General features: G+C 52.9%; 8 protein-coding genes and 1 non-coding gene across 9 annotated transcripts; 4 read left to right on the top strand and 5 right to left on the bottom strand.

Annotated features, from left to right (window-relative positions):
- Nucleotides 1-210: 210 nt before the first annotated feature.
- Nucleotides 211-5,841, bottom strand: V2A60_009190 (uncharacterized protein; the record flags this gene model as incomplete). The annotated part of the gene is made up of 3 exons (XM_083260457.1): nt 211-1,541; nt 1,594-2,554; nt 2,605-5,841. The coding sequence occupies 3 exons, from the start codon at nt 5,839-5,841 to the stop codon at nt 211-213; spliced, it is 5,529 nt and encodes a 1,842-aa protein (XP_083116583.1).
- Nucleotides 5,842-7,467: 1,626 nt separating this feature from the next.
- On the top strand, nt 7,468-8,376 carry V2A60_009189 (uncharacterized protein; the record flags this gene model as incomplete). Its single annotated transcript, XM_083260456.1, has 3 exons — nt 7,468-8,095; nt 8,154-8,242; nt 8,293-8,376. The coding sequence occupies 3 exons, from the start codon at nt 7,468-7,470 to the stop codon at nt 8,374-8,376; spliced, it is 801 nt and encodes a 266-aa protein (XP_083116582.1).
- Nucleotides 8,377-8,806: 430 nt separating this feature from the next.
- V2A60_009188 (uncharacterized protein) lies at nt 8,807-9,065 on the top strand (the record flags this gene model as incomplete). Its single annotated transcript, XM_083260455.1, is given in 2 exon segments — nt 8,807-8,810; nt 8,830-9,065. 2 exon segments carry the CDS (start codon nt 8,807-8,809, stop codon nt 9,063-9,065), a joined length of 240 nt encoding a protein of 79 aa, XP_083116581.1.
- Nucleotides 9,066-9,650: 585 nt separating this feature from the next.
- Nucleotides 9,651-9,722, bottom strand: V2A60_009187. The gene has a single exon. It is a non-coding gene; the product is annotated as a tRNA-Arg (tRNA).
- A 580-nt stretch (nt 9,723-10,302) lies between these two features.
- V2A60_009186 (cupin domain-containing protein) lies at nt 10,303-11,019 on the bottom strand (the record flags this gene model as incomplete). The annotated part of the gene is made up of 4 exons (XM_083260454.1): nt 10,303-10,379; nt 10,449-10,570; nt 10,631-10,689; nt 10,762-11,019. The coding sequence occupies 4 exons, from the start codon at nt 11,017-11,019 to the stop codon at nt 10,303-10,305; spliced, it is 516 nt and encodes a 171-aa protein (XP_083116580.1).
- A 560-nt stretch (nt 11,020-11,579) lies between these two features.
- V2A60_009185 (GNAT family N-acetyltransferase) lies at nt 11,580-12,146 on the bottom strand (the record flags this gene model as incomplete). Its single annotated transcript, XM_083260453.1, has 1 exon — nt 11,580-12,146. The coding sequence occupies one exon, from the start codon at nt 12,144-12,146 to the stop codon at nt 11,580-11,582; it is 567 nt and encodes a 188-aa protein (XP_083116579.1).
- A 1,631-nt stretch (nt 12,147-13,777) lies between these two features.
- V2A60_009184 (Six-hairpin glycosidase-like protein) lies at nt 13,778-15,961 on the top strand (the record flags this gene model as incomplete). Its single annotated transcript, XM_083260452.1, has 3 exons — nt 13,778-13,956; nt 14,039-14,698; nt 14,752-15,961. 3 exons carry the CDS (start codon nt 13,778-13,780, stop codon nt 15,959-15,961), a joined length of 2,049 nt encoding a protein of 682 aa, XP_083116578.1.
- A 737-nt stretch (nt 15,962-16,698) lies between these two features.
- On the top strand, nt 16,699-17,329 carry V2A60_009183 (YbjQ family protein; the record flags this gene model as incomplete). Its single annotated transcript, XM_083260451.1, has 2 exons — nt 16,699-16,810; nt 16,989-17,329. The coding sequence occupies 2 exons, from the start codon at nt 16,699-16,701 to the stop codon at nt 17,327-17,329; spliced, it is 453 nt and encodes a 150-aa protein (XP_083116577.1).
- Nucleotides 17,330-17,925: 596 nt separating this feature from the next.
- Nucleotides 17,926-18,459, bottom strand: V2A60_009182 (uncharacterized protein; the record flags this gene model as incomplete). Its single annotated transcript, XM_083260450.1, has 1 exon — nt 17,926-18,459. The coding sequence occupies one exon, from the start codon at nt 18,457-18,459 to the stop codon at nt 17,926-17,928; it is 534 nt and encodes a 177-aa protein (XP_083116576.1).
- Nucleotides 18,460-21,383: the final 2,924 nt, after the last annotated feature.

The raw sequence follows: 21,383 nt of genomic DNA, 5'->3' as shown, positions 1-21,383 counted from the left end.
GCATACGAAAAGATGTGTATTTGTTGTTCCTTAAATGCGCAATGAGGCTAGCTAGCCACGTTATTATACGTTGTACAACCATTAGATCGATAATGCAGAAACGGCTACCGGCCGTAAATGACTTGACTCCAAGAAGAACCAAACAAAGTAATAATTTCGCCCGTTTCGATTCCGTTCTTTTGTTTTGCGGGCACCCTTTTTTTTCCCTTCTCAGTTCAGTTCTGTCACGTACCCGATCTGCCGTCTCGGATCCGGAGCGCCAACTGCCGGCCCGCCCGCCAACCTACTGGCCAGGCGCTCCTGGCTCTCGACCAACTTGCGCTGAGCATCGATGCGCTTCGCGAGCCTCTGCTCGGCGCCGCGGTCGACGCGCTCCAGCTCCTCGCGCTCGCTGATGCGTATCGCGCTCAGCGCCCGGGCGTTGTCGGTGCGCTCCTTGCTCACGCGCGCCTCCCACTCGACAGCCTTGCGCTGGCGCTTCTCCTCAGCGTCCGTCTCGGCCGCAGCCAGCGCGCGGGTGCGGTTCATTGAGGCCTCGGTGACGGCGTGCTGGTCCGCGAGGCGCCGCTGGAGGGTCGTGGCCGCGATGGTCTCCTCCAGCTGCGCGCGCGCGCGCACCGCCGCCAAGTCCTCGCCGTGCTGCCGTCGGCGCCGCGCGTCCTCCATCTCGGCTTTTTGACTCGCAATCTGCTGCTCGACGCTGGCAATCTCGCGTCGCCGCGCGAGCGCGATGGCGTGCTCCTCCGTGTCGTGTGTGAGCCGCTCAAGACGTGCGCGGCGCGCGCGTTCCGCAGCGGCCATGTCGTCCGGCAGGCCGACAGCGTCGTCGGGCTGCGCGTCGCCGTTGGTGGCGTAGAAAGCGTCGGTGGCGCGGCTGGCGCGGAGCACAGACAGGAGTTCTTCGCGACAGGAGAGCGACGGCATGGCCTTGGTAATATACATAGTTGGCGAATACGTGTACTGGTCGTTGGTGTAGCGATTAAAGGGCTTGTTGATGTGTTTCCACATACCCGCTTTCAATAGCGCTCGCGTCGTGCTGACGGGCTCGAGCGAGGTGAAGCAGAGATGCAGAAGCGGCTTACCGTTGGATTGGATAGCGAGGTCGGACCCAGAATCGATGAGGAAGGCCATAACCTTTTGTGTGAGTCGCTCACGGTCAGGCGAGGTATCGATGTCAGTCGCAGCCCGCAGACACACTTCGCCCAGAGCGCTGCGACCGTCGTGGAGGGGGCTGGGGAAGTCGGGATCATGGCCGGCTTGGACCAAGACCTTCACCGCAGCTAGGTTGAGCTCTCGCGCGGCGTTGTGAAGGGAACCATCGTCACGGCATGGCTCAGCGGCCAAAATGGCCGACATGATTTGTACGGCAACGTCGCCTTCCATCTCTGTCGCCATTGAGAGAGGTGTGCGACCCATGTAATCAACGATGTCAACTTCCGCGCCTTCAATGAGAAGAAGTTTGACAACGTCTGGGCGTCGGTTTAAAACAGCGAGTGTCAGAGGCGTCGAACCAGACAAAGACGATGTCACATTAACTTTGGCTGCAAATATTGTTAACACTGAATCACTGCAATGTGCATGTGTGTCACATACCACCTCGCTCAACAAGAAGCTCAATGACGGAGGTGCTAACCCGCTTCTGGGGCTGCGAAATGGCCCAAGAGAGGAGAGTGACCTCTTCTTCACCAATATCAGGATGGAGGGTGTACGTGGCAAGCTGATCATGATAATATCCTGCATCAAGAAGTGTCGACAAAATCATGGGGGACCGCGGATACTGTTTCATGGCACGCACCAAGACGGGTTCGGACCCTTGAAGAGTTACCATGACGTCGATTTGAGCATCGCCATCTCGGTACTCGGCAAACAACCTAAAAAGACCCAAAACCTCTTCTTGGCTGAGCGCTGTATCAAAGATACACTGGAAAGCCAGAGACAGCGTTTCGGAGGTTGGTTTGCAGCCTAAAAGCTTGCGCGTCCACTCAATGTTGGCCACGGAGGCAGCCTGTTGAAGCGGCTCGCCACGGTGGTAATTAACGTCCGCACCATGGGAGACCAGAACTTCGACAAACTGGTCTGCAAGATCGCCGGAATCTAGAGTAGAGTTTTTCATGACCAATAGTAGACAATTGCTCAGAGCGTCTCCGCTTGCACCTTTATTGAGAAGCAGCTGTGCTGTTTCGAGACCTCTTGGAGTGAACCACTTGTTGAATGTTTCCGTGGTAAAGGCTCCATTGAAAGCTTGGTTGATATCTTTTGGCGAAATGTCGCGCTGTAACATGAGTGAGAGACTTGAAGACGCCATGTTCTGAACAGCATCAACCAAGGACTTGCAACTGTTGGAGGTAGCAGATGCCCCGTTCTCCAAAAGCAGGCGCACCAGGCGCTCTTCTGGATCGTCCTCATTCACTGCATCATTTAGAACCATGTGCAGATCCTCACAAGGTTGCAAGCCAGCTTTTGTCAAATCCTCAACAACGGCATAGCGCGTATCGCGGTTGAGACTCCAAGAGGCTTTCAGCGCTCGAACCAATGTGGGCTGCGAAGGCAGCTTCTGCATGAAAATTAGCAAATTGAAGAGAAGGCGTGAGACTATTTTCATACCTGATTCTTTCCATCGTCCCATAAGCCTAATAGTAGCTGCAGGCTGCGTATAAAAGCGCTGCGTGTAGCAGCAGCTACGGCCTCACCACTGTTGTAGTTTGGATCCGCTCCAGCCGCAAGTAGCACCTTAAGCAAACTTTCTCCCGAATCGCCATACCTCGCCGCGGATTGAAGCTGCGCATCGATGAACTCTCCAGATGCGCCACAGCATAAGAGATACTCGAATACGACGGCGCGTTTATCCAGGTCGCGTACTTCAGTGGCTGCCTGAAAAGCTTCGTTCAATGTTTTCTTTGAAGTTTGCCCGTCGGGCTTCAGTAGAACTTTGAGAACATCAATAGAGCCACCACGACAAGCCTCTATAATTGCTTGTCCGTTATTTGTAGTGATACTCGCACCATGTGCCATGAGTGTGTCGCCAAGGGCTACATCACCGTCCCGCGCAGCAACCAAAAGAGCGATAGACGCCGTGTCAGCTGGAACACCAGAATTCAGAAGTCGCTTGCAAATTTCATGTCGCAAACTTCGTGTTTTGATGTCCATCGCTCGTGTAAGAGCTGTACTACGAGCCTGAGACGAGTACGTCGAATTTTTCAACAGTAGCGAGATGAGCCCTGGTGATTCCTTTTCGACAGCGAGAGACAGTACATCTCCGTCTCCTGTGTCTGCTTTGGAGGTCAGAAGCTCGATCAGCGCAGTATCCTCAGGAAAGACTTTGATAGCATGCTGAAGAGCTCTGTTGATTTCAGCAGGGGGTGCTCCAGCCCCAAGTAGCGCTTCAGAGACAGAATAGCGTGCAGATTGATCCGCAATACGTAATGCATGTGGCAAAGCAATACCCAGAGAGATGGGCTTGATTGCTATACGACTTGCCAGCAGATGTGTGATTGCTGCAATGTCTGCGGCTATAACGGCGTGGCATAGGGCAGCTGCATTGAAGGCATTTGGGTCGGCATTATAGTTTAGGAGCATCCCTAAAACATCCAAGCTGGGTCGCAGGGTCTTGTGCTCAATGACTGACTGGACCTCAAGAATTAACACACGATTTAGATCCATCGTTTTCGTCGATTTAGAGAGAATAGCCTCAAATTTCCACTTTTTCACTTCGTTGGACAGCTTTGGAGCGAGTGCATCCAGACCGCGTGCTATTGACGATGCTGACGGGTTTCCGTAAAACAAGACCAGCTCAAGGACTTTCGGATCTGGATTCTCTATGGCTTTGATTATAATAGCACCCTCACAGCCATTGATATCAGCACTGCCTGTGTCTAGAAGCAATCGGAGAAGCGACATGTCGACAGGCTTCTCTGATAACGTTGCCAGGGTTGCAGAAGCTACCTGTGATACACCAATAGTCGCACCAGCATTGAATAGAATACTGATTATCTCAAATCTTGATCGATGATCTGGAACGTTCATGGCATCTGGAATTCGTGAGGCGGCAGTTTGAGGAGAAATGCTGCCTCCCATCAGGGCAAGAAGGCTCAAATCCATTTGCTTGATAAGAGGCGCCAGACCTTCTCCAGAATTGTAGTTGACATCAGCGCCGCTAGCGAGTAGTTGCTTGATGAGGTTATCATCCCTCTGGGATGGGGGGGTTGCAAGAGCGTCTTGTAGGGCCGCATGGAGACAATCTCCAGTAAGAGAACCTTCCAAGAACAAGCTGACCATCTGATGACGTTCTTGAACAGGCAGTTTTCGCGTGAGTGGAAAGACAGAGGTGATGGTCTGGGGCGAGGGACGTGCTTTGAGGAGCTTCTGGGCCAGAAGCGCGTCGGCTCGAACCACAGCAGTGCGCACTGCTTCGCCATCACGATAGTCAACCGATGCTACGGCATGAGTGTTGAGTGGCGAGGCGGTCCCGTTCGAGACTCCATTACTTTGCTGCGGGAATCGTGGATTCAGGAGCAGGTCAACAGAACTGAGATCTCCCGACTCGGCCGAGTCGATAAGACATTGGCTCAGAGCAGGGCCGTTAGCACCGCGATGCAGAAGATGCATTAATAGAGAATATCGCGCATCAAAGGGTGCTTGCTTCGAAATGAGGCCTATGCACGAGGACGCGTATTGCGGATTCAACGGGGCTGCGCTGTTCAACAACCTCTCCACGAGCTCTATCTCGCCGCTGCTGATGGCATATTTCAGGGCAGAAGCATCGTTGTACTCAATTGAAACGTTGTACGAAGAGAGAAGAACTACCATGTCGTGAAATTGAGACTTGCAAGCTTGCTCGAGTGCTAATGCTGGTGCTTCACCTGTTGCACCGGCGCACAACAACAGCTCAGCCATGTCGAGTTTGGTAGCAGGGCTTATAGAAGGATGTGAGTAGAGTGTGATAAATGCACTATTAAGGGAAGATGGTTGAGGCGGTCTGTTTCCCGTGACAATAGCTAGGGCGATATCACGTCTGCCCATGTTGACGGCAGTGATGAGTGCCTCTCCTTGGTTATAATTGCCGTCTCCGGTAGATCGGCTAAGCTGCACAACATTATCCAGACAGCCGGCTCGAGAAGCATCTCCCATTGCTTGTGAAATCATGACTGCCGAGGGTCGCCCCGGGGAGTGAAGAATCATGCCAATCGTAGCGGCTTGGCCCTGGTCCGCGCAAGCCTGACGAAAAGCGTCTTGCCCGTCGGCCGTCTCGCCCACGTTGGCGCCATACTTTAATAAAAGCTCCACAATTGCCGCATCGCCTTTTCTGATCGCGGCGGGGATGCTGGCATCAATAGCCTGCGCATCAGCGTGAGGGACCAAGACCTGAACCATGTCGATGCTACCGCTCTCGGTGGCGAGACGTAGCAGCCGAGAACGGTTCGGTAGAAGGTCTACGCTTTTGCGACGACTCAAAAGGCTAGACTTTTGCTTCTGGTTCCCCGACAAGTCTACACCTGCGGCAGAGAGCTTCGCGATCAAGGCTTCGGCCACGCCCGGCGAGCCGGAATTGGCAACGTGCGTAGCCAGGGCCTCTACTATCTCGCGAGGCTCCCAGTGCTTGCCTTTCTTCAAGTTCGAAGTAGAAAACGCTCTCGACAGGCTGCCCTTGGGTCGCAGCTGAGCGGCATCCGCTGCTCGCCTTTGCATCAGGGTCTCGGCAGCATCATCGTCTCCAGGGCCTTGAAACGTCGGAGCTTGTAGGGGTTTCGCAAGGGCCCTTGGGGCCGGCGGAATATTGACACCCCATTCCGAGGAGAGCTGGAGAATTCTCCTCTGGCGTTCGTTGGGAGTAAATGGCGACATGTTCTCATGGAAGCGACATGATAGTAAGGTGAGCCGCAAAGGAGCAGAGCTATTGATGAGGAACGGAGCCCACGCCTGAGGTTTTGGTCGAGTAGTGATGGCAAAGGCAGTCGCCCCATGTGAAGACGAATTTCTTTTCGATTACTGTGAATCAACGGACCGACAGACACTCAATTGAAGATTTAAGAGGTAGAAGCTTGATTCATTCGCAAGGGATGAAACAAGACTGCTGAGGAATCCAGCCATGAAATTGGTGACAACCTAGACAGCCAGTCCAGTCTTACTCAGCTGTGGGAGCAGCGCTGTAGGGCCGGCACGGCGGGGGGGCTTGGCATGTCTAAAAATGGGTGCAAACGCGTTCCTGGGGGCTGCACAGTAGGTACCTAGAGTATGGGTACTCCTCGTGTTGATACTTTACTAGGTATGCTGTTGCCTGATTTTTTTTTTAACTTCTGTAGTCTTTTTTTCTTCGTTCTTCGTTTTTCAATTGCAATTTAATTTTTCATGTTTATATGATCAGCCGAAAGCTGTTGTTGACCACGGTGTACATGGTAAGTTCCTAGGCATCTAGGTAGGTCGGTAGGCACCTGGCCCAAGTACCTGTGTCGCACCAGCCGGAATGCATCAAAGCGCCTAAAGAAGCGCTGTAACTCAATTGAGAGAAGGGCAGCTCGTCTCTGTTTGCGTCCCCCTATATCACTACTCCTCTCGACATCATCCTCTCCCGTTCCGAGCTTGTGTTGATGAGTAAAATTCTTCAGCTTCGAATTCGCCACGCAAACTGCTTGGATCTTCTCCCCCACTTCCCATCTGTCCAGTTTTGGAAATGATGCAGCGACGGACCAGCCATCGTCCGCTAGCACTGCCCGGTTCCACGCCCTGCATCAGCTCGAGAGCTGACGCAACAACATGACAACATGGCAGAACCTGGTAGAATGGGAAACCGAGCGAGCCGAATAGTGACGACGGCAATCTTCATCAATTCGTCAGATGGCGAATCTCATGGCCCGTTGCCCGTTGCCAGTCTTGGTTGGGCTCCGCTTATCACATGCTATACTCGCCCTGTCAGGCAGCCTGCAGCCCCGATTGTCCCGCGGTTTAACTTTCCAGTTCTTATTGTTCCCTATATTAAACTGCTCAGTACTTAGGTTAGTACTACTGGCGCCATATCACCCGATCTGCGCAAGGCTGAGTAGGTACCCAGTTCCACAATCCTGGGACGCATCAATGAGGCAGCCTACCTGGTACAAATGACCTGCCGACCACGATGCGACCGACAAAAACAGTTTGCCAGAGTCAATTATAGAAATATAGTCTCTTTCAATCGAATCGGTATCCAGTCAATTCCCTGCAGGCGTTCTCCAGATCGGTACCACATCAAGAGATGGCCAGCTCCACGCCAGCGACAGAGTCCATTGGCGCGGTTGTACGACCTTCCACTACTGGTACGGCTGTCTATTTCGCGGGGTTAGGCCCGTTAAAGACCGTCCAACAGAGGGCAGCGACCGATTCTCGGAATAATGAGCGGCTGAAATGCCCTATATGAAAACAAAAACATTTTCGCAGATTCCGCGATATTGATTTCACTGTTCTCACAACTTTTGTACTTCTACGCTACTTCTCACAATGCCGCTCTATCGCCCAGACAATTCGGACTCACCCGTCCTCTCGCAGTTCTCTCTCAAGGGCAAGGTAGCCGCCGTCACGGGAGGCGCCCGCGGCATCGGCCTCGAAATTGTGCGCGGTCTCGCCGAGGCGGGCGCTGATGTGGCCATCATCTACAGTACCAGCAGCGGCAGCGCTCACGAGGCCGCTAAAGAGATTGCCACGGCCACGGGCGTCAGGATCGCCGCCTACCAGGGCGACGTGCGCTCGCGCGCCGCCATTGCCGGGACGGTGGACGAGATTGTAACCCACTTTGGGCGTCTTGACATCATGGTGGCCAACTCGGGCGTCTGCGCCGACATTCCCAGCCTCGAGTACACTGAGGAGACGTGGCAGCAGAACAACAGCGTCAACTACGACGGCGTCATGTGGACGGCCCAGGCGGCTGGAAAGGTGTTCAAGAAACAGGGCCGTGGGAACCTCATAATCACAGCGTCTGTCAGTGCCACCTTAGTCAACATTCCGCAGCTACAGGCCGCCTACAATGCGTCCAAGGCAGCGGTTGTGCAGCTGGCCAAGGTGCTTGCCGTGGAATGGGTCGACTTTGCGCGAGTCAACTGTGTGTCGCCTGGATTCATTGAAACCGATAGTAAGTTTAGAGCCGTGTTCAGCACAAGGCGGACTAGACAGAAAGCTGACCTATACAGTGCTGTACAACCAGCCAAAGGAACGCATGGAGCAGTGGACCTCACTGATCCCTGGCCGCCGTATGGCAGCGACCTCGGAGCTCAAAGGAGTAAGTTTAGGATGTAACCTATTCTTGATCTTCGGCCTAACCTTCATTAGATCTACGTTTTCCTTGCCAGCGACGCCTGCTGCTACATGACAGGCGCGAACTTGATTGTGGACGGTGGATACACATTACTGTAATGACATGATACATATCATAAAAGCGACCTCACGAGGACGCGACGCTCTCTTCGTAAAAGACGGTTTTTCAAAGCTAACATGGTACTCCATGGAAGATAGAAGACGGTTGAACTCGGACGGAGATCTTGCCGGACAAGAAAATTGAAAGCTGAATGATATCGAAAGAAGATGGGATCAGCGTTAACTTATGCAGGTGAAACTCGGTTTGGACAAATGTCGTGTGCTGCCGGAATTTGTGAAGCAGATTACACAAGAAACCTCGACGCACGTAGTAACAACCATTGACCTCAATTACACTATACCTTTCATCAGAGACCAATGGCGACAGAAACAGGCATGGCAATTGCAACCACGGCAAATTAGTGAAGCACAACTGTTCTCATACTAGAGGACAATAGACGTAATGTTACGATCCGCCGACTTTGGCAATATGGGTAAGCAATCGTACAACAGCACGTGGGCTAAACGTCTATATTGCTCTCCCATTTCGGCGCATTCTCAAGGCTGTCAAAACTCAAAGGAATTTGTGGAAGGATAAGCTCGACAGGGACTTCGAGGCGAAGCCCCGCGAGATCGAAACGGCTGCCGCAGTGGCAGTTGGTACGAACATGCTCGCCGTGACAACCCGGCGGCCGCGGAAACGGAGGCGAGGGCGAAACAGGAGAAGATACGACCACGGCAGCTCGTAAATGCCATTTCTATCGTTACACACGAGGACCAAGACTTATGTGGCAGTGAGGACAAAGACCATCTCCGCGTGACTGAATTAGCTCGAGGTCGTGTCTAGCAGTGGGAGGACTAGGCGATGTGCCCTCACACCACGCTGCATGAATTACGACCAGCTCCGATCGTCCCTCATGTGTGCCGAGTGAGAATTCGATGAGAGACCGGCCGCCGCCTGTTTTTTGCACTCTATGTTTACAGGGCATCGCCGGTATGCCGGTATTCGTTACCCAGAAGGTGCACCGGAAAAAAGGGGTGTTTATTGTAGGAATCATCATAGATCGGGACAGAGCTTTACATGGTGAATTACAAACTTTTATCACAAGCAAGAAACGAGCTCACCGAAAAGTCTTGCCGTCCAAGTCTGTATTGAGCAACACGGTACACTACGCTGGGTGGGGCAGGTCGGCTTTTTTTTTTTGGAGAGGAAAAAAAAAAACTTCAGTCCATTTTCCTGGCACTCGACAGAGGGAGGGCCAGAGCCATGACGATGTATCAATCAAGTACAGCACACAAAAGATGAAAAAACAGAGCAAAAAAGAATCATCTTCAGGTCACGGTGGGGATCGAACCCACAATCTTCTGGTTCGTAGCCAGACGCCTTGCCATTTGGCCACGCGACCGAATTCATTTGATGGAGGCCGAGACGAGATAAAGATTCTTAAGAAGAAGCGGGACAGGTAAGAAGACGGATTTGAAAATTCAGTACCACGAGGCGGAGTCTGCTGTGGAGATGATGGCCCAGGGGGTGTGGTGAGCGGAACCGGTGTTGTGCTTGTGAAAAGGCGAGCCGGTCGCTCCGAAGGTGGCAGGGGTATACTCGTAAGCTTCAATCTTGGGGGGAGGAGGGGGGGCGGACTTTGTTGGGGTGGCAGGTGCTTATTGACACTATCAGGCTGGCATACTTTCTGCTGCGTAGTTATGGCCGGATAGAAGGTGATGCCGGCGTGTCAGTGGCCGACGTGAAGGGCCAGAAGGAAGGCTGCTTGGCAAATACGCTGCATCTTCAAGTCAGCTGGAAGAACTGGCCGGGACTTTGTCGAGAATCGCTAGAAACCCGTCTCTAGAGTTAGTGGAAAACATTGCTGGAACAATAATTCACCAACCACAAGTTCTGCAATGTGGAACCTTATTAAGTATGGCGTTCTTCCGTGTATATGTTGTTATCTGCAAAGCGTGTTGCCTTTGTCTTTAGACTGGGTACTAGTTCTCCCCTCCGGTAGCCATGTCTTCGTCTACGAAACCCGTCGTGTCCAATCCCTGATTGATAGTCTTGGCCGCTGCAACCAACATGTTAGCATGCACAATGGCTCGAGCAGGAGGGTGGTTGGCGGTAACGGCGTGCATACCGATCAGCACAAATGTCACGCGGCAGGTCTCGTCCGTTCTATTCTCCCAGCTGTGGATGGTGCCGCGCTGCACACAAACATCTCCGGCACGGAACGTCTTTTCGACACCGTCGTCAAGTCGACTGTGCTGGTCAGAATAGCGTGCACTGGAAGCCAAGTGTCGTTGGCCATGAGGTACTTACCAGATAATCTCGCCCTTGGTAATGATGCCAAAGTCGAGCGACTCGGTACGGTGGAACAGCTATTCACAACTTAGCACGCCGCCGGTTTTCAAGTCTGCGTTAAGTTGGGTGAATTGATGTTGGGCACGTACAGCTGTGTTGTGCGGCTTGAAGTCGACTACGCGCACCACGACGCCGTCCTTGTTTGCCAGGCTCTTGGTGCGGTTCTTGGTGGGATCTTTCCACTCGCCATTGTCGGCGGGGAACTCGTGCGTCTCGTACAGCACGGCAAAGTTGACCGAGTCGCTGACTGGTACCGCCTTGACCTCGCTGTCCTCGAGGTAGATGGCTTTGCCAGCGCTGTCATGGCCGGTGACGACTCTGCGGGGATGAGGGAGTTCTGCGACCATGACGGAAGGGTGTGTTTCTTTGCAGTACTTGTGCAATTGAAAGGCAGCGTGAGATGGACTGTTCTTGATTGACGTGGTTTAATAAGATGTGCATAGCGCTCTTACCCCTCATGGTACGACTCTATCTATTTTCTGACCTGGACTATCACGTGAAGCCTGTAATGGTGTGCTTATTATTGTCCAGGTTGTAGAATGCTTTTTGGATATCACCGTATGACGATGGCATGGATGGGCTTTCTGAGTTGGCCAATGGTAGCATTGCGCAAGCTGCCAGGCAGGCTGAATGGTGCCAGCTAGCGGCAAGTGTGCTAATAAAGCATCGCCACCATTGTACGCAGCTGTGGGAGAGCTTATACTGCGGGGTTCTGTTCTTGATTGCGATTCAGATGCGTAGCCGTCTTTCTTTTTCTTTTAGAACAGCAAGCGTGGAAATATGCAGCAGCCTGCAAACTGTTGTGAACAGGGGCAGATTGATTTAAGATGAACAGTCGTGTTGGGTAGTAAATGCGACCATTTGCTTTTTGGCAAGAAACCCTGTCAGCTACCCCCCCTCCCCAGCATTACAGGGACAGCGCCAGCTCCATGGCGCAGCGTCGCTCGCGGGGTAAGCCGCCTCTGGCCTCCTCATCGAGAATGCCGAGCAGGGCGGGGGGGATAGCCGCCGGCTCGAGCAGTACAAAGCCGCGAGATTTGTAGAAGGCGTCGTTCCAGGGCACGTCGAGAAACGTCGTGAGCGTCAGGCCCTTGTAGCGGTGCTGGGTGGCGTGGTCGATGGCTGTCTGCATAAGCTGCTTTCCGATACCCTGGCCCTGGCATTTGCGGTCAACCGACATCTCCCAAATGTGTAGAAAGCCATTGAGAAGCTGGCCGTTGAGAAAACCAACGGGGCCGCCGCCGTCTGCTGACGAGGAGCCCCCGCTCGCCGCCACTACCGGCACGGCCACCCAAGACACGCCGCTCTCGATCAGCTCCAGATGCCGCCGGATGGTCTGGGGATCATCCTCCGCGATCCAGGCCAGCTCGGGGACGCTGCGGAAGGCCTGCCCAGCAGAGCGCTCTACGGCGGGGAGCTTCTCAGCATCTGCGGCTGTTGTCTCTCGGATGATGAAGACACTGCTGGTAGACATGCTCTCGCCGGGTTTAGCGTTTTTCTGCAGATCAAGGCGTTGCCCGTTGTTTGTAAATGCGCCGACGATGCGGTAAGGAAGGGAGACGCACGGTTGTCGCTTGGCGGAAAACGGGCCGATGGCTGCAACGTAATAAGTTGAGGCCTTTTTTTCCTGTTCCGTCTCGTGAGCATCTATCTGCACTCGTGGGACTAGCCCATTCTCCGATGACCCATAACTACAGCCGAATCTGCTGAGCCGCATTGTGGTGTGCTGGGGATATCCATCTGGGGTTGGGCTGGCCTGGCGTTGTTGTTTACCAGTAAGTGGAGGAGTGGCTGGGTATTGTGGTGAAGAAGCTGGGGATCGGGCCGGTTCGACTGCTGCTGATCCTCGTTTGCCGCCATCTGCCAACCTACATACACCGCAAGTATCACAATTGCATTGATGAAAATACCAACTGTCAGGTTACAATGCTAGTTGACAACAACAATCATCCCAACATCATCGCACCGACCCCTCGTATCAAATTCGTCATCTCCATGGCTGTCTTGACGATTGCTCGGTCGGCCCAAGCCCACTCAATACCCTTGGCGTTGCAGTGGCGCCAAGTAGCTTGGTACAGATGTTTGCTCCGGAAAAAGCTTCCGTCCATCCCATAGCAAAACCGCTAACAGACTCTTGAGTTAGGCCAAGGCTTAATAAACGGCGCCCTTGACGTCAATGCCGCAGTCGCTACGTACGAGTTGAGCTCGTTGCTTCGCGTTCTAGCCGGCCCAGTCCAGCGCCACAGCCCCCAGTCGTGATGCTCTCCGCAATGAGTCCGGCGCTACTACGGCCCCAACAAGAGGTGAATCGGCGGGGCTGAAAGAAGAACCAGAGAAGTAATGGAGAGCAGCAAGAGCAGCGTTACTTCCCCTTGTTTTCCTTCTGCCCATGGCCTCTGAGCTTTTTTTCATGACTCTGGAGTCTTGTGCTAAGATTATTGCAGCCCTTGATTGTTCGTGGTGTCTCATATAGCCGGGGGTTTCCCGCGTACCTACCCCCCGTTTCGACAACTTTGTCGCCTCAATGTGAACAGAATCTACGGTTCGAGTACCGAACATCGTTCGCTGCCCCAGCTTTTCACTCCACCATCGCCTTGCACTCTCCACACCTGTGGAAGGCTTTCGCGAGTAATGCAATGGAAGCGCATCCACCCATCGACCCCCCAAACGCCCAAGCTCAAATTTGGCCGAGAAAGTATCCCAGCAGAGGCACTAAAACACATTGTGGCTGGGGCACCCGAGCCTGCAGAGGCAGAGAGCCCAGCTTGTCCAGCTTGTGTGGGGAATTGGCTGGCAATATCCCCGGACTTGGGTCTACTTTGCTTGGCTTACCAGTACAGCCAAAGTCCTGGCCTGTTCTACGAGGATCTAGCCTGCGCTGGTCTTTTTTCACTGCCATCCTTGCTTTTGTGCCCTGTAATCCGTACTTTTGTATGAGTGGGGTTACATTAGGATTTTCCCCATGCCGCCTGAGCTTGATCAAGTACTTTGGCAGCTCTAGTCATCTCTCACGTACATATATTAGTTCTGCTGTCCCGCCTTATCTGAACGAGAAGCAGGTTTCTGCTCCTAAAAATTGTTCGTTTCCGAGCTCAATTCGCAACAATGGCGTCGCTCAAGAATCTTGCGACAGCTTTGGCAGTTTCGCTACCTTTCGCGACAGCTCTGTACCACAATGGCTCCGTCATTGCTCCTTGCGATTCTCCAATTTACTGCCACGGAGACATTCTCAAGGAGATTGAGCTAGCTAGGCCATTTACAGACTCCAAGACATTTGTTGACATGTAAGAGACCCCTTCATATGCTGTTGGTAGCTCCGCGAGAGCTTTTGCGAGCGTAATGGTCAACGATTAACCTACGATCCAGGCCCGCGAAAAAGCCATTGTCCGAGATTCAGGCTGCTTTTGACAAGCTCAAGAAGCCCATCTCCAACAACACCGAGCTCAACGATTTCCTAAGCACTTATTTCGAGGATGCCGGCGGCGAGCTCAAGGCTGTCTCCAAGGACAAGCTCAACACTGACGCCAAGTTCGTCGATAAGCTCAATGACACGGTCATCAAGGAATTTGTCAACAAAGTCATTGACATTTGGCCTGACCTGACGCGCGAATATGCTGGCTCGGCCACAAACTGCACCAGTTGCCCCAACAGCTTTATTCCCGTCAACAGAACCTTTGTTGTCGCAGGCGGCCGCTTCCGTGAGCCATATTACTGGGACTCATACTGGATTGTTGAAGGTCTCCTTCGCACCGGCGGCGCCTTCGTCGATATTACAAAGAACACCATTGAGAACTTTTTGGACCTCATTGAGCAATTTGGCTTCATCCCTAACGGCGCGCGCCTCTACTATCTGAACCGTTCGCAGCCCCCACTGCTGTCACAGATGGTCAAGGCCTACATTAGCCACACCAATGATACCAGCATTCTGGAGCGTGCGCTACCCATCCTCGTAAAGGAACACGACTTCTTCATGAGCAACCGCTCCGTTGATGTGACTGTTGACAACAAGACTTACACACTCAACCGGTAAGCAGAACGACGAATATCTATACATGTGACCGCAAAGCTAATGAATGCAGCTATGCCGTCTCCAACACCCAGCCTCGTCCCGAGTCCTTCCGTGAGGACTACATTACTGCGAACAATAACTCGTATTATGCCGAATCAGAAATCATCTATCCTGTTAAGAAGCCGCTCAATGAGACCGAACAGGCAACTCTCTACGCCAACCTCGCCTCCGGCGCCGAGTCTGGTCTTGACTACACCACTGCCAAGTGGTCTAGCAACCCTCGCGATTCAACAGAGGACATTTATTTCCCTTTGCGATCACTCAATATTATGAACATTGTTCCTGTCGATCTCAACTCGATCCTTTACGGAAACGAAAAAGCCATCGCCGGCTTCTACAATATGACAGGCAACTCCAGCGCTGCTGATAGCTGGGCGAAAAAGGCTGCTGATCGCGCCGAGGCCATCCATGCTGTCTTCTGGAATGAGACGCTCTACAGCTACTTTGACTATAACAGAACCTCGTCAAGTCAGCACATCTATATTCCCAGCGATTCGGACACTCAACCATTTGAAAATGCGACTGCTCCCGCTGGTATGCAGGAGCTCTTCACCGTTACTCAATTCTACCCCTTCTGGATGGGTGCTGCCCCAGAGTATATCCGCAACAACCCGTACGCGGTCAAGAATGCGTACTCGCGTATTGCCAAGTATCTTGACCTTAAACCAGGCGGCATCCCGTCGTCTAACCTGCGCACCGGCCAGCAGTGGGACCAACCGAACGTGTGGCCGCCGCTGATGCACGTCCTGATGAAGGGTTTGACCAACACTCCGGCTTCCTTTGGCGAGGACGACCCTGCATGGCAGGACGTCCACAAGCTTGCTCTACGTCTCGGCCAGCGCTACCTCGATTCCACATTCTGCACCTGGTACGCTACTGGTGGCTCGACTTCCGCGACCCCGCAGCTGTCGGGGCTCAGCACTTCCGATGTGGGCATCATGTTTGAAAAGTATGACGATACGAGCGTGAACCACGCCGGCGGTGGCGGCGAGTACGAAGTCGTCGAGGGCTTCGGTTGGACCAACGGTGTGCTGCTGTGGGTGGCCGACACCTTTGGCAACGAACTCAAGCGACCGGACTGCGGTAACATTACCGCTGCCAACGTGCACCCGGGCAAGCGCAGCCTCAGCGCCGTACAACTGAGCAGCCGCGATGCCCAGCGGGTCAAGAAGTTTGGTCGCCGTGCCGAAGGCAGGATGAAGATCCCGGGTGCTCTGTGAGCGGGAGAATGCAGAACTTAATAAAGGCTAGGCGCCGCCTAGCTGTAATAGGCTAAATGTTATGTTTATATGATGTCCATGGACGCACAACTACCAATTGATGATTTCAAGTTATTTATCCAAGTTATACGATTTTCATCTTCAGATTTTGTGAACAAGGGAACAACGTGACATCCCAACCCTAGATGATGTCACTGGTCCGGAGGCGCGGTTACCATTTCCGGGTGTCATTTCCACGCCCACCAAGCTGAACAGAAGACGGCCGATTGTTCGGCTTAGGTGGTCCACCTTTTGTCGCCAACTGGCCAGTCGCATTGCAGTCGCGAAAAATACGATGGATACGGGTAACTCAGCCCCCCCCAACAGTGCAGCGACAAGCCTGTAGCGTCGCAGTCGGGCGAAGGAGCCTGTTAGTTAGTTTACCGGTCAAAGGCCCATGTTCTAGAAGCTGTAAATATGCTGCGGCCAGACGGGACGGAAACCTTCACGGCACCAGGGCCGTCGATCGGGGGCAGTCGGAGCTTGAAGATCGGGCGAGTTGAGGATGAGGGAAAAAGTATAAAGGGGTTCCGTACCTCGCCCTTTCTGCAAAGAATTCCCTACTTATTCCGCAGACAATTGCGAGTATACAGACAAGGTTATAGCATTCATACTTGCAACGCGATTTTACAAGCCTTCTTTATACTGCACCTCAACTATATACATCCACTGCACGCAAGACATTTGAAATTGTAACAATGGTCGGATCAAAGGGCAAGTCCTCAGACGAGCGAAAGGAGCCTGCCAATATTCCTCCTCAGCTGTCTGATTTGCACTGCTTCACCGAGACTGACGGTGTGGTGACGACGAGTAAGTGAAGTACACACGCCCTCTGCGCTCGCCACACGCGGCAATGCTCGCGCAGCTACCGCCCACGTCTTTTCTTTTCTTTTCTTTTTCTTTTTTTCCATCTGAGAGGGCTTTTTCACAAACGAATTGCAGCGAGAATCATTGGCTAACAGAAACCGCCACCCTCCCTCCCTTGCAGCCATGATGGATCTCCCAGGATACAAGATCGAGCAGGTGCTCGGCACTGTGTACGGCATCACGGTGCGCTCGCGCAACCTGGGCGCCACGCTCGGCATGGTGGCCAAGTCGCTGGCGGGCGGCGAGCTTAGCTGGTTCACGAGCATGCTGTACTCGTGCCGCAACGACTCCATCGGTCGCGTCGTCGACGAGTGCAAGGCGCGCGGCGGCAACGCCATCATCTGCCTCCGCTTCGACGCCGCAAGCATGGGCGGCTTCGCGCAGACGGCGGCGTACGGCACCGCGTGCCGCGTCGTCAAGGTGGACGAGGAGGTGGCCGCGCCGCCGCAGCTGCAGGCGTAGAGCGAGCGCACCGGGGAAAGGGGGCTGGGGGGGGACGTAAATGTTGGGCCGAGGTCATTTTCAGTTTTAATACTAGATACCCAATTTGACATTCACATTAAAATTATTCGCGCAGTTTGACTCTACCCACATCCATTCATCTTTGCCATGAATCGTTTTCGCTTTCTATTTATAGCAGCTTTGGAACTTTATACCGTGTCGGAAGCACATTATATCCATGCCTCAGAGTCTCTACAGACTTGCTAGGCAGAAGCTACGCGCGGAATAAACGTTTCTCATTGGTAGTGGGAGGTAGTCGTCAATCAGGAAAACATTTTGATATATGACGGGCTATGTTATTGAATGTTCCATGTTGCGTATCAGAAGAAGAAGTGAATTAACTGTACTATATGCATTTGGTAAATGTCTGTGCAGCCAGGCACGACGAGGTATCAATTGCGTCGAACCCTATTCTAGACGCTTTTTTTATGCTTCCAACACTGGCTGAAGCCCAAGCCTGGACCAGTTGCCACCGCTCAGGACTCAGCGTCTATATACACCCCGCCCGCCCGTGGCGGGAGAGGAGAGAGAGAGAGAGAGAGAAATCAAATGCTAATCTATAGGAGGACCACGGCGAGGAGAGCGGTGAGGAGAAGGGCGCCGGCGCTGGCCGGGCCGTTGACGGCAGCGGCGTTCTTGCCAACGGTCGGGGCGCCCGTGGGTTCGGTGGAGGGGGAGCCTCCGGAGGCCTCGTCGGCGCTCTTGTCGGTCTCGGTCCCCTTGTTGCTGTTGGGGCAGAGGTTGGCAATGTTCTGCAGGGCGGTGTTGCAGTCCTTCTCGACCTTGTTGGCGATGTCGGTGTGGGCGCTGGCCCAGGACTCGGCGGCCGAGACGAAGCTGGTGTACTCGGCGGCGATGGAGCCGGTGGGCGTGTAGTCGCAGGCGTTGGTCAGCGTCTGCGCCGCCTTGAAGGCGTCGGCGAAGAAGGCCGTCGGGACCGCGGGCAGGTCGCTGGCCCGCTGCACCTCCTCCAGGTCCGCCTGGCACTCCTTGGAGATGGCGCCGAGGGGGTCGGCAATCTGCCGCATGGTGAGGAGGTTGTCGGCCGACACGGCGGCCACGAGGGAGGCGAGGATGATCTTGGTCTGCATGGTGCTGGTGTGTGTTTTGCTCTTGGGCTTTGTTGTTTTAAGAGAGAGAGAGAGAGATTGGACAAGGGACAAAGAGTAGGTAATAGAGAATAGCGGGAGAACTGCTCGTGGTTATTATATTGGAATGGATAGTAGAAGAGGGCCGCCTTGGGGAAGACGGGAACTGTCTCATCTTATAACGGCTCTTGAGCAACTCCGGGCCATTGACCAACTGGTCCCAAGTCTGAATTGGAAACCCCGGCCCCATCAAAGTCAACCAGTTCAGGTGGCATGGCGGGCTTGGCCGCCCCTGGCGAGGTTTCCGTTCCCTTTGCAAGCCCGTGCCTGTCGGAGATCCACAGGCACCGGCGATGCGCGCTTCACGTTGCGTCTGTCACCGGCCTAGTCCAAGCCGAATTCTTCTACTCTGGCCCCCGAATCAGTTTGCCTGATATCGACTCGCAGCGGCTCAAAACACCGGCAGGTCAATGGTTTGTCATGCCAGTCGAACCCAAAGTCTCGCCTTTCATCGCGGTGGTGGTGGCTGCCTCCGCCCAACTTCCGCAGACGCGCGCGCGGAGACACAACGGTCGCGGAACAAGCCCTACAGTTCTCTGTTTTTTTTTTCTGTTTTTTTCATTCCGTTCTTGCGTTGCATTGGGCTGATATCCTGCTGTAGCTCGGACAATAGTTGCGAGACCACTGCGACAAACCAGGGAGCGACCAGACGCGCCTGCGACACGGGTCGTTTCGAGTTGCATGTCATGACTTATACCACCTCCGACTTTGACTTCATCGGCCCCCACGCGGAATATGGAATTGCTAAATATACATCACAACTAAAGTACGGGATAACCTTTTTCCCTTTCGATAAACTCATGTTTGATCCGCTCAAGTCTAAAACTCGCCTTCACCCATGCAGTGGCTTCTAGCGCATCTAGACCAGGCCCGGATGCGCAGAGTCAAACTTTTCTCGGCACACATCTTGTTTCATTTAGGACCGTCTCTATTCATTCCAAATTAGATTATTTTCGAAAAATGTCGAAATTGACGCATGATTATTTTAATTTACCGCGCTTTGTAACTTTGTCTACTACGAAGTCGACAATGTCATGGTGCGTGTTCTTTAGCCCCAGGCTTGCCCCGGGTTTGCACGGCTGTAGTTACAACTACACTTGAGGAAAGATTGGAAGAAACCATGCTGCACGGGCCGGCCTGGTGTCGTTTCTAATCGAACCCCAAGAATATCTGACCAAATAGGGCTGGGGCTGTGCGAGAAACTCTGCGGGTGGCTACTGTGTAAATCAACTGGCGCAGAAACTGCTTGGCCTTGTCGCAATGCCTCGCTCGGCTGAGGCTTGCAGCGTAATGCGAACCTTGGAACTCTGAGTCAATGTTTTTTTCCTCCTTCATTTCCAGTCCCATGTATCCGGGTCGAACCTTAAGTTACTTACCCGTTCGTATCTGCGGCCAAATGGGAAAGATAGCTTTGTCCTTGGCGCCTATTCTGTCACGGACAGTGCAAGGCAACCTCCACACCACCTTCTATGAGTTTGCCGAGCACTAATTATAGCTTCACATTTTTGAACTCACTACTCCGATGAAACGTTTCGGCCATTAAACAGTCATTCGTGAAGAGGGGGGGGGGGGGGGGGGGGGGGGGTCAGCACATGCCACATGTGCCAAAAAGGAGTATGCAAGAATCGCATTTGGGAGCTTGAGGTGTTGACGCAGCCATGGATAAAATTTCTGCTTTGGGTGATATCAGTAGAGAAGTATCGTGATCTAGATTCGAGTACCATTGCAATGTATAGTAGAAGTAGCTCGCGCAAAGACATAAAACAGCAACCGAAAGGAAAAGCAACTCCTTCTAGCTACTCTCGGACTACTCTCCTGAACCTACCAAAACAAATCTACGAAAAAAACTTTTATACGCCAACTTGAATCATGACTCGGTTGTCTCGGCTCGGAGGTATCTTGGCCTTGCTTCCAACAGATCAAATCCTTCGATACCTTTGGTTACGGCGTCATCACATGGAGAGAAATATGTAATTTGCTGCTTGGAGTCTCTGTGATCCCTCTTTCGAAAATTTTATTCACTTAGCTCGCAAAGCAAAGAATGACATACCCACCAGGAAAGAGCCGCTAGACATCTCAGGTCCTCGGAAAATGATGTCCCGCGGCCGTCGGGGGAAGCTGTCGTCAAACAAAACGACATCATTCACTAATCAATGCGATCGATGGAGGTGGCCATAAATGACGAGCCACTCGCCACTCGCAACAACATCAAAGCCCATCCGTAGCAGTGGGCGCATCGCTACGCGCGGGACAATCAACTAGCGAGAATTGGCCTCCAGCAAATCACCGCATTCCGATCTCTTCAATTCGTCTGATTTTTTACCAGAGGCTACACTTTGCATTACCATTCACTCTAGCAAATATATGCTTTTGAAAGGGATAGTGGTTGAACTCATAACGTCACCAGCAAGGTAAGCCCAGTCATCATTACGACAACTCCGAAATCAAATATACATTGAGCTTCAATCAGTAACATGTATCTCTTATAGAATTTTGAGGTGTTTGGCGCATACGAGGCAAGTTTGTCCTCATTAGCTGTTATTGCTTCATCTTTCTAGTCTCTCCGGGAGGTCACGGTGTGAGGGACGAAGACTTCATGAGACGTTTCACGAAAGGAAATACGGTACAGACACTGCGATAATACTGCAATAATACTGCCGAAAAAAATCGCAGATGTAATGAATGGAAGCGTGAGTGAGGTTGGATTGAGCCTATGAGATATACGCACCACCAGTACCTGCGTGCATATAGTGCTTTCTCAAGTTGCATCCTTGCTATCTGGTAGGTGCCTAACCTATACTTGGCGCACGCTTTCACGTCAGAACATGTTGCTGCTGAAAGAGGAGTCCTCATTACTGGTCACTCTC

The sequence above is a fragment of the Cordyceps javanica genome, chromosome 6 (assembly GCF_051103115.1).
Source record: "Cordyceps javanica chromosome 6, complete sequence".
Classification (NCBI taxonomy): domain Eukaryota; kingdom Fungi; phylum Ascomycota; class Sordariomycetes; order Hypocreales; family Cordycipitaceae; genus Cordyceps; species Cordyceps javanica.
Note: the sequence above shows the minus strand (reverse complement) of the source record. Positions and strands in the feature narration are given on the sequence as shown.